Genomic DNA, 12,056 nt, shown 5'->3' on the forward strand with positions numbered 1-12,056 from the left:
TGCAACAATGAATACGGCAACGATGACGTGTTAGCTACCGAGATTTGGGATCGACAAACATGAATTAGATGATCAGCATAGACTGCTATGTTACTTCGACACATCACTTAGCCGTGTCGTGTATCTGACAGACACGTATTGTGTCCGACACGACACAACACTTTAGACCAAAAAATTGAAAACTTTGCACAAAATAGTCTTATTCCGTACTCCCGACATATGTCAAACACGATAACATAGTAACATAGCTCTGCTGAGTTAGACTTAAATGCTACAGGGTACCTTCACAAAATCACAGTACCATACGTGAAATGGCTTATATGTGAGACCAACCCATTAACCTCGTAATCAAAGGCAATTACCATTAGCAACAGAAGCAGCACATAATTAATTCACTCATTTCTGCCTGTTATGTCTTGTGTGTGAAATCTTACATAAAGGATTCACTCAGAAAGACTACAGTGATAAAATTTTCAAGCACAGATTGCCAATTACTGAATGTAATGCATACAGAGATTTACAAACCCAATTTACACATATCTCACTGAATGCCTACTTTCAATTACTACCATCTTAGACATCTCTAATCTACGACCACGTCCAATTTGTTTTTGTTAACAAATCGGTTTGTGGCTATGACGACATATAAATGCTAGACTCAATAATGATAAGCTCTAGGTTTACGCCTTGTTAACAGTTTTCTTAGTCTAATGCCTAAAATTTGTCCTGATAATGCATTGCAAAATGTTGGTGTTACAGCAGATAAGAGATCAAACACTCATTGCATTTCACCATTTAAAGAATATGATACAATAGAAGAGCGTTCGTCTACCAACCTGGCCATTTACTTTGACCATCAAATTGGTTAGGTTGAAGCTTTGGCAGCCGTTGAGCCTCATCATTCCCTAACTCGGGATAATCCCCGGCTTTACGCTTTCTTAAAGTTGTATCCCTATCAAAAAGTTCTTGTTCCAGTCTGTTGTCACAAGATTCAGAGGGACCACTAGCCGTGTGCCTAGGGAAAAGAGGGAGCTCACGATTCCTAGCCAATGGCTCAGCATACTTGGTAGCATCTTGATGACTGCTTGAACCACCGTCATTGTTCATGTGACCAAATTGTCTCTCCACGCTTGCACAATGGTCTGAAGGACCCAACCGCAAAGACAAATCACAATCCATTTCAACAGGTTTTCCATGACTATCAAATGGCCTTACTTGTTTATTCCTATGAGCATTACTTCCTTCGCTTGTACTAGGCAATGGGAAGTGATTCGTGCTGGAGAAAGAGGTAGGGTGGGCCCTAGGCCAACCAACTGGTCGTCCGATGATTATATTGTCAGAAAATGAGTTTTGGGATGGGTGGAAGCTAAGCTGGGACTCTACATTTGGGAAATGACTACTATAATACACCGGATAAACAGGACCTAAGTTCAAAGAAGGCTTAGATTCAGTAGCAACCGAAGGAATAGGTCGAGGGAAGGTTTGTGGATATTGGGGGACAGTTTGGCTACTTGAGTGCGTAAATGTACTCGCTTGGTTTGCCATTCCTGACCTTGGTGTACTGAATTGATTGCTGGAGGGGGTCGGCGGTTGTGAGAAAGGTCCGTGATTGTTGGTTTTGTCAGGAACCATGAGTGGTGCTTGAGCCGTCTTTTGGAATTTCGGGTTGAGATAATTCCTTGGATTATTGTGCCGTTCGCTACGTGATGCCCTAACAGGAACACATCCCAAATGAAGGGCAGCTGAGAACAGAATTAGCAGGGAAGGGTTAATTTTTTACTCACTGCAATTGATATACACCTCAAATAATGAATTTCGTAACAAAGACAAGGTATTAGGGATGACATTAAATGAATAAACTTTCTGTAGCCCAACAACAACATTAGTCTAGTGCCTCAAAGGACTCCCGCAAATGACAGGGCAAAGGGAGTGGATGTAAGCTTTCTATAGCCCACCCATGATGAAAATAGCGTCAAAAATTGCATTTAATGACGGCAACTTTACAATGTAAAGGACGACCAGTTAGTGACCAAGCATAGTAATGTATGCATGTGAAACTGAGTGGGGGAAATAAAGTGATGGAAGATGTAGCCCCTTGCACGAAGACATTAACTTGATTTCACATATGGACTGACATCTGGACTGCAATTGAAACGAAAATAACTAAATTTCTTTCAAAAACAGTGTTGAACTCCAAGAGCTGTAGAAATTTTAATAGAAGGACGACTACTTTATCATTAAAAGAAGCACAGCTAGTTAAAGATTCAAGCATAGTAACGTACGCTTGTGACCCAAGGGGGCAATAAAGTGATGGAACAATAGAACATGTAGCCCTTGCACTAAGACATTATAACCTAATATTACATATGGACCGACAACTGGACTCCGCTCGAAACGACATTACCCAAATTTCTTTCAACATCATCAAACTCCAACAAGAGTTGCAGAGCACACCCTAACAATTTGCTATAAAGTTCACCTACATTATCCCATATGCAATAGATCTAAGTGAACAACAAGGAGCATCAAAACACAGTCAAATACAGAAAGAAGCTTACCTTCAATACAAGGCTGAAGAAATTGACCTGTTTCAGTACTCTCATCTCGTCTAATTATGGTGTTTATAGCATCATTTAGGCGGTCCCAAAGCGTATCCGTATCCACATACTCAGCCTAATCAAACAATGTAACCCCCAATTTAGCTAAAAACAGCCAACACCCATCACAAATTGCTACAATACCAACACCTCAAACATGAATGTGAAAACAAAAAAAAATTAATGCAAAAATACCTCGGAATTAGCTTTGGAGTACATAATCTCCTCAGCTTTGAACACAACTCTAGGGAGCTTCTCCTGCCATTCTCTATTCTTTCTAGTGACAGAACCATGAGCTTCAGTGACAACTCTGAACAAACACAAACACATGGTGGGCAACATTTTACACAACAAACTTTCCATAATTATTCAAAAAAAAATCGAAACTTCGAAACAAATGAAGCTAATTATCATGATGGGCACTTCAATCAAATAATACCCAAAAAGATTTAATGAACAAAGATTGAAACTTTACATCAAAATAGAAGAAATTACAAAATGGGCAATCATTTACAGTAAACAAAACCAAATTAAAAGCAGAAAAAACAAAACTTGATAACAAATGAAGCTAATCATCATGCTAAGCACTTCAAACAAGTAACACTAACACCCAACAGGTTTTCTGAACAAAGATTGCAACTTTACATCAAAAAAGGAGAAATTACATAATGGGGCAAATCAAAACTTGATAACAAATGAGGCTAATTATCATGCTAAGCAGTGCTGGAGCTAGGGGAGCCAGCAGGGGGCTCGCCCCCGCTGACGGATGGAAATTTCAATTTCAAAGGTTTTAGTTAAAATCTTCCCCCTTTTTTTGAGTTTCATTTATAGCATTACCCATTCGCCCTCGCTGAGTTCAAATCCTGGCTCCGCTAATAACTTCAAACAAGTAATACCCAACAAATTTCTCGAAATTACAAAATGGGCAATCATTAAACAGAAAGAAAACCAAATAAAAAGCTTTCAAGATTGAATCTTGAAGAGAAAAGAAGAAGAAGAATGAAAAACCCAGAAATGAAACCTGAAAATCTGTTGAATGACAGAACCTCTAATGGGTTGATGTCTATCACTATGCCAAGCTCTACGAACACACTCATATGGTCTTGGACCAGGTCTAGGCATGGTCAACTCAACTGATGATGTTGTTCGTACAGCAACAGCAACAATAGAAGTAGTAGGTGTAGTTGTGTTGTTTTGTGTTGTGTTGTGTTGTTGAACAAATGAAGAAGTTTGACAGCAATGATATAAACAATAAAACCCTGTGCAGCAGCTTGTAGTTCTCAATTGTTGCTTTCGGGGCTTTTTTTTTTAGGCTGAGCAACCAAGAGATGTTGCTTTCTGACTTTTTTGGCTCAGCAGACAGTAATGTATGAGGGTGGAAGTGTGGGGGTATGTGAGAGAGAACTTTGCCTTGTTTTTTGGCTTGGCTAGTTGCCTCCTCTATCTCTCTCGGATTACTATCCTTTCCTGTTTAGTCCGTCTTCTTGTTAAAAACAGTAAAAATAGAAATCGGGTCACTCGATTCGGTTTTGGTTCGACTATAATTGTTTTCGTTTTAATTTATAAGACCTTTTAGATTGAGTCAAGCTTATCCCCGGCCGGACCGCCTCAGTAGGTTTGATTATTAGATTAATGCGTAACTATCGATCGGTTTGATAGAGCATGGTTTATTTCCTGTTATTATTAAGTCAGGATTTCAGACACACTTCATCATGTGTTCAATTTCAGAATAATGACTTCATAAAGGGGTTATTACTTACAGAGTATAATATAGGTTGTCCAAAATCTCACCTAGTTAATGAAAACATAAAAACGGGACACACAAAAAACCTACTTCTCTCTCAAAAAAAAAACTTAACCTCCATCAATTATACGGGGGATCCCATCAATCATCAATCGATGGTAATCCCCAAAATTGCTTTATTTTTCAACCAATAGTATGCAGATCTATCTCCTATTCAATAACAGTCTCCCTTTTGGTGAGATCCGTTTTTCCGTCCCTTATTTCGGAAGTTTTCCATTTATTCATGAGTTTAGTCTCATCAGTAATATAGTCAAGAATAGTTCGTTGATGGCTCGTAGCGTGTTCTTTCAAATGGTGTAAGTGATTTGTGAACGATCTTTGCAACCAATCAGATGTAAATTTTATATCAATCAAACGAAGGATCCACTCAAAAGTTACATGAAGATAGCGATAATAGGACGAGCCGAATTGTCAGATCATGTTTTGAGATCCCTAGTTTATAAGAAAATTAGTTTTGTTTTGTTTCTATTAGATTGGTTTTCGATTATTCATATCCTTTGTAAGCGTCGAATGGCGTTCTATTTAAGAAATGTTCTTTTCTTTCAAAAAAAAAATCTAACCTAGTTCGACAATTTCTCGGATTGGAGTGTGTGCACGAGTTGGAGAGAGTCAGATGCAAGGATGATCGATGTACATTTGCCTCGCCATCTACCATCTTTAGTCCCAACACCTAGCCCGCCCCCGCCCCGCCTCGTTTGTTGGATGCTACACACCCTATACTCCCACATGGTCATGCACTATCACCCCCAAATCATTCTCGTTAAATATAACAGCATCAACGTTCACCTTACATACCCCCTTTGAAGGTAGCTTCCATATCGTCACATGCTCAGCCGTAATATCATTTGCATTATTACGATCCTCGCTACTAATCTCGAGATAGTGTTAATGGAGTTTATGTAACACCCCAAGAGATTGTGAGAAAGTTGTCCCACATCCGGGAAATAAGGAGTTTATGATATGTTTATTAGAGATTCTACCAAACACTTAGTCTTGTGCATTTGGGTGTAGGTAGAGCTGAACTTCAGCACGCGTCAGCCCGGCCCACACTGGCCCGACCCGCAATTTCGGGCTCAATATATCCCAGTCCGCTGGCCCACTGTCATGGCCCGCCTAACCCGCTCAGAAATCCGGTCCGGTCCCGGGTTCTCTTCTCCCCAGCCCACACTACCCCAGCCTGCATACTTTTCAACCAATTTTACCCAACCGGGCCGGTTCAGGGCCACCACTCCTCAACTCCGCCCGCACACCCACAACCCGTAGTGTGGGTTCGGGCTCTCCATCCACCAACCAATTCCGGGTTCAGCCCCGCCAGGAGTCCAGCTTTAGGTGTAGGTGAGGACAAAATAATGACCCAGAGGTGCACATCCCACCTTATTGGGGTAGTGTTACGACGGTGCCAGGTTGGATTGTTATAGCTTAAGGGCTTGTTCGATCAACATTCGTGCATCTTTATTGTTCTGCTTCCCATGAAAAACTTCATTTCGACCATTCCAAATCGCTTAAACCACCGTAGCTCTACAACGTGGGAGCTTAAATCATTTCCGTTAATCTCCAATCTGACCCACTCCTCCATGCTCTTAATATTTCTCCACTCTTAATCAACATACAACCCCATCTCTTCCCAAATATGTTGCGCAAACGGACATAATCAGCGCGTAAAGATCAATATTAGGCTTTCAGTCATTGTTTGACATCTAAAGCAAGTTGGGTCAACATCAGGAACGCGTCTATGAAGATTTTCATCACTTGGAATTGCCGCCTTGCAAACTCGCCACATAAAGATCTTTTAAATACTCACTCCACATCTCTATATTGTTTCAGATTTTCTAAAATGACAAATTAACAAAAATGTTACAGTTTCCTTATTTGATTGTCTATCAACTTGTAACCCCATATTTTCTCTACTACTTTCATTTCGCGTCATATACTAGTGTAGATTCCGTGCTAAAGCACGGAATTTTTGAGATATATGACAATATGATAATGTAAAAACTTTGGTAAAATATATTTTTGTACAAGTATTCACAAATAAGAATTATATAAAGTAGGCAAATATTTGTATAGACTATAGAATGAGCAAAAATATTAATCTCAATACTTAAAAATAACTACCAAACATGTTAATTGTTAAGGCCTAATAAGCTGAAAAAATTTGAGCGGGAAAATTCCTAGATTCGCCTATTCATTTAGTAAATAGAGGATTATCATATCACTAAATTTTTTGTCCAAGACAAATGTGATATATGATAGAGATGTGGGGAGAGATATTTTAACATTTTTTAATATTTTAGTTTTATGGGAGTATGTAACACCTTCTTCTTACCGTACCCAACCAAGGTAATTAGGAGATGTAACCATCTCGGTTTCCCGATACGGTGAATCGGAGACACAATCAAGAAACATTTATTAAGTGCCTTTACAAAATGAATGAAACAAGCATTTACCGTTCTTTTTTATACAAACAATCCTCTTATTTAATTAATAATGAGAAGGATTACAAATTCAACAACAAAAAAAGCTCGGCAAGTCTACAACTTGTCAAAGCTAAGGTGTCGACTAAGGCACCTCACATAGTAAAACTAGCACAAAACACACAGGACATAGCTAGTACAACATAATAAAAACTCACAACACTAATAAAACATAATAATAAAGTGGGTAATGGAGGTTTTCATTCTTCCATTCTACCCTTGCCTTTTCCCTCGGGGTACATCTACCCCTTGTTTTTCTTGTTGAATTGGTCCGCCTAGCATGAACTTCCTCTTCGGAACGGATCCTCAACGGATCTACAACGGCGACGGCCTTCGGTCTATTGCATGACTCCATATTCGATCCAAAGCGAGCCCGTACACGGCTCACTACATCTTTGGGACCCGAGCTTCTCCTTTTTGGTGGCCTCATCACATCCGGGCTAACTCCATCAACAAAGTCCTCAAAGAAGGCACGATTGGCCTTGCCAACCTCTCTATACTTCAAATCAACAATCTCATCCTTACGAGATTTGGACCCCTCCTCCAAGGTTTGAGCTCTTAACCACTTGACATAAGCGGGAGTCACCCATGTCGTGGCAACGGGGTTTGGTACCTCCCAAAGTGGCCGAGTGACCCACCATCTTTCGAAGACCTCCACAAGCTCGGAGTTTTGAAAAACACCCTCTTGGACAAGAGTATCTTGAGCGGGCACCTTTTATTGACGCCCATTTGCCTCATGAGCCTTTCGGGATAAATGAAGGAAGCAACCTTCAAACCCACCGCTATCAAAGAGCAAGAACTAGCAATCGGGGCGGGCAACCTCGTGAAGGACCTCAAGTGCCACCATGGCACCACCCACCGGATGTGAGGACCACCATCCTCCACCAACATTGAAGTCCAATAGGCCTCGGTAGATGCAAAACTATCCGAATACAACTTCTTCCCCATGGTAAGGTGACAGAAGGAATAAGAAGAAGAATCGGTCGGAGGCTCTACATACCTTAGCCTCTCCAATAGCCATACTTGGAGGATCCTTGGAGATCCTAACGAGGGAGCTTCTCCACAAGAGCCCTTCCTGTCCAAAGCTTGGATGATCTCGCCAAGCACCAACCATGACGGATCCCTACCATGCTCCATTTGCTCAACCACATGCACTAGGGTCATGCTACCATAGCATTTTGGCCCCTCCTTCTTCAAAGCATCAACAAAGAGGTATGCATGGACAAGGCAAAAGGCGAGAGCCCTTCTCCTAGCCACCTCCGAAACATTGACATCCAACCGGTTTGAGAAAATGTTGATAAGAGCCAACATATCCACACCATGAGGAGCAAGGAAAAAGTTGACTTGACTTGTTGACAAGCCCAACATCGAACGAAACTTCTCCTTATAACATAACCGAGTTGGGGGAAGCACCGGAACACCACTCGGCCACCCACCAATGGCACCTACTTCTTCGGCAAGAGGACAAATTTCGCCTTCCGGAAAACAAAAACATGATGTTTCGAATCCCAAAACCGAAAGCATGCTTCAAGAAATGAGGATTGCACCTTGACTTGACGAAGCACCAACAATTGACCAACTCCCATAACAACGAGTTGATACTTTTCGGGAGGTGAAAAATCCCGACACCAATGCCGCAACCTATTCTCGAAAGCATCCATGAATAATTTTGTGGAAAAAGAAGAAAGGTTTTGTAGAGATGTTTTTCATGTTTCGGATGATGAAACAATGAAGCACAAACGTCCCTATTTATAACAAAACAATCAGGGCGTTTTTCCGAAAAAAGGGGGAAGTTGGCTTCTATCGCCGGTGTACTCGCGCCTCTTTGGGCTGCTCCTCAGGATTCCCACCTTGAATTGTCCCTTTCAAGTTGTGTTTCTTCCTGACACCTCAAACCTCCCGCCGCAAGACTCGCGCCTCTTCGGGCCTATCCAGAAGTTTTGTGTTTTCTCACACTCACATTTCCTTGTTTTTACATTTACGAAATCCGACACGGTTTCCATGACGCAACTTTAAACATACGGGTTTTTCTCTTCTTTTTTTTAAGGGGGAATGGCTGGTCGCCCCGATCCGCGACGGATCGTTTCCATGTCAGTCGAAATTCCGAATTTTTTTTCGCTTTTTCACATTTTTTTCCACAAAAATCGAAAATTGATAAACACGACGTCAGTTTTCTTCAAATTTTCAAGCTCTCACAAATCCGAGTCTTAATCTCACAAAAATCAAATCAAATACACTCGCAAAAATCCACTTTAAAATTCATCCGCCCTGGCGGTTTGAGTTTTGTTTTTTCGAGTTACAAATCAATTTCAACAATTTCAATGCAATTTAATTCAAGACATGAGTTAATTGCTCAAAATTCCAAATCAATTCTTTTGGGGAAGTCCAAATGTGAAGACTTGTCGCGGAATTTTCAAAATATCATTCCAAATTTCAATTTTAACTTCGAGTCATCATAGTTAATTTTGTTTTCAATCAAATGCTTTTACATGTTCACATCTATGCGTATGTGCTACCTGTTGCCTGTTTTCTACACTAACGATGCAGGAACTAGTGCGAAGCAAAGGGGAACTAACAGCCGAGAGCGCTTCTCCGAAACACAACACAAAAAAGCCAAAAGTCACAAATAAACCACAATCCAAAAACACGTATATACAAACCGCCTCACGCAAAATACATCGACACATGTTTGATACAAACGACTGACAATACACACAGGATCTAGTACAGACATCTATCATACAGACACTGGCCTAAAACAACGAACTGGGGGCTATCTGCCACCTACCAAACTAAGCACTCCCTATCCTTCCAACCGGAAAAGAAAAGGAGCAGCACGGGAAACAGAGGAGTAACAGCGGAAGCAGAGGTGGTTACCATGACGGTAATACCTCGTTCCTACTCCACAACAAAAAAGAGAACAATGCCTGTCAGATTTTGGACAACGCGATAATAAGGAATCATGACTCAGTGCATCATTCTGATGTTGGCCTCCAATCGTCAGAATTAGCTGACGAAAAAAAGCCATGTCACCGGGCGCTACCCCGATGTTGAACCCCAATCATCGGAATTCAACAACGATCGAAGACGGCAACGTAGAACAACGCACCCGTCTTGACCCCCAATCATCAGATGTCCGAACCTCTGCAGACAACAACCAACGATCGGTACCCGATCATTGGCCGAGCAAAGGCCGCTAGGGAGAAACACAACCAAGCCTGTAATAAAAAACAGTCGTCTCCTCCTCCTCCAGGGTCATCCTCGTCCTTCGAAGTCTCAGCAATGGACCCAGTAGGCCCCAAACACTCCCCTGCAATCAAAGGCGGAACGAGAACGTCAGCCGAAATTTCGGCATTACGACGGCGCAAAATGGACAAATCCAAAAAAAACCTGCAAAACAAAACAAGGGCAATCCCGCCCGAACCCAACCAAACAAAACAATCGACAAAAACCGCACCAAAAAAAAAGGGCTCGCCCTTCTTTTCAAGCAAAAGACGAGTCAAAACAACGACAACAAAAACGGCACCTCAAGACCCACACAAGGTCCGCCAATAACCAAAATATTCCCAATACAATGGGGTACTTTCCACGGCTCAAAAGGGCAGCCTTACGCCAATTCAGACACAAACAGGTCAAAATTTCAAAATACGACCACGACAAAACAACGTGATTTTATCACGTTTCAAAGTGACCTAAACTACCAATAAGGTCCATTTCAAAGCAAATTGACTCAATTTAAGCTCAAACAGACGCTTATTTTGTCAGACATAAGACCGTCGCAAAAGGCAAAAATTCCAATTTTGCCCACAAATACCCCGACAAAGGTTCAAAATGGCAAACACGGTCTTCTCCGACTACAATACAACCTAGTGGGGCACACAACTCAAGCAAACAAACTTGGCATTATGAAATGAGACGGTTTCCTCGTCTCATTCACGTTTTTTAAGCATAGGGAGCGGGAACGGGGACCAAAATGCAAACTAAAAGCACCCTTATACTCCTAAACAGGTTTCTAACCTAATGCAATCATCAATTTCACACAAAAATGGCTCAATCAAAAACGTCCAATTCAATTTTTGAGGGTTTAGGGTTCCGCCCTAATTCAACCAACAAAAACAAATGGATTCAAGAGGATTTACATACCTTGAGATGACATGTTGACAATGGCACGAACTCAAGCAAACAAGAAGACCCAACAATGGCGATTTTTGGTTTGTTTTATAGAAAATTTGGCGAAGATGAAGTGAGAATGACGAGCAGCTTATACTCGCGTCTTTTCTACAAAATAGAGAAGCTCCCTTCTATCGCCATAGGGCTCGCGCCTCAATAAGGCGTCCCTTTGCTTTGTTCAGCGAAATTTTGGGCTTTGACCCAATTTCCCACACGAACTACCAATTTCAAACGGCAATAATAAAAACCGTCATTTCAAAAACAATAATAGTGAAATTCAAAATTCACTATTTCTTCAAATTTCAAACGATGGCAATAAAAACCGTCATTTCAAAAACAATAATAGTGAAATTCAAAATTCACTATTTCCTCAAATTTTAACGATGGCAATAAAAACCGTCATTTCAAAAAACAATAATAGTGAAATTCAAAATTCACTATTTCTTCAAATTTCAACGACGGTAATAAAAAACGTCATTTCAAAAACAATAATAGTTAAATTCAAAATTCACTATTCCTTCAAATTTCAAACGGCGGTAATAAAAACCGTCATTTCAAAAACAATAATAGTGAAATTCAAAATTCACTATTTCTTCCAATTTCAAACGGCGGCAATAAAAACCGTCATTTCAAAAACGATAATAGTGAAATTCAAAATTCACTATTCCCTCAAAATTCACTATTTCAAACGAGGGCAATAGAAACCGTCGATCCAAACTCAAAAGCGAAACTCGCTGTTTTTCAAATTTCGATAGCGGCATTAAAAGCCCCATCTATCCAAAAACAAAACCGATAGCAGGATTCAAACCCGCTATCCTCACAAATTTTTCAACAACATTCATCAAATCTCAAATTGTGGAAAGTCGAAATTGAAATCGTCCTCCCCAAACACACATCAAACGACAGAACATGCATCTGTCCCTTTCCTACAAAACCAACGGTAATAAAAACCGCTATCTCTCCTCGAGATTCAAAAATCGCTGCCGACCCCGGGGGCTAAGCTCACGAACC

At 40.8% G+C, this 12,056-nt stretch overlaps 1 protein-coding gene across 1 annotated transcript; it reads right to left on the minus strand.

Annotated features, from left to right (window-relative positions):
* Positions 1–470: 470 nt before the first annotated feature.
* On the minus strand, positions 471–4,048 carry LOC141597432 (uncharacterized). Its single transcript, XM_074417897.1, has 4 exons — positions 3,619–4,048; positions 2,793–2,907; positions 2,559–2,673; positions 471–1,742 (listed from the first exon to the last, which is right to left on the minus strand). The coding sequence occupies exons 1-4, from the start codon at positions 3,717–3,719 to the stop codon at positions 829–831; spliced, it is 1,245 nt and encodes a 414-aa protein (XP_074273998.1). The 5' UTR covers positions 3,720–4,048; the 3' UTR covers positions 471–828.
* Between the last annotated feature and the right edge of the window lie 8,008 nt (positions 4,049–12,056).

This window comes from Silene latifolia, chromosome 8 (genome assembly GCF_048544455.1).
Source record: "Silene latifolia isolate original U9 population chromosome 8, ASM4854445v1, whole genome shotgun sequence".
Taxonomy (NCBI): domain Eukaryota; kingdom Viridiplantae; phylum Streptophyta; class Magnoliopsida; order Caryophyllales; family Caryophyllaceae; genus Silene; species Silene latifolia.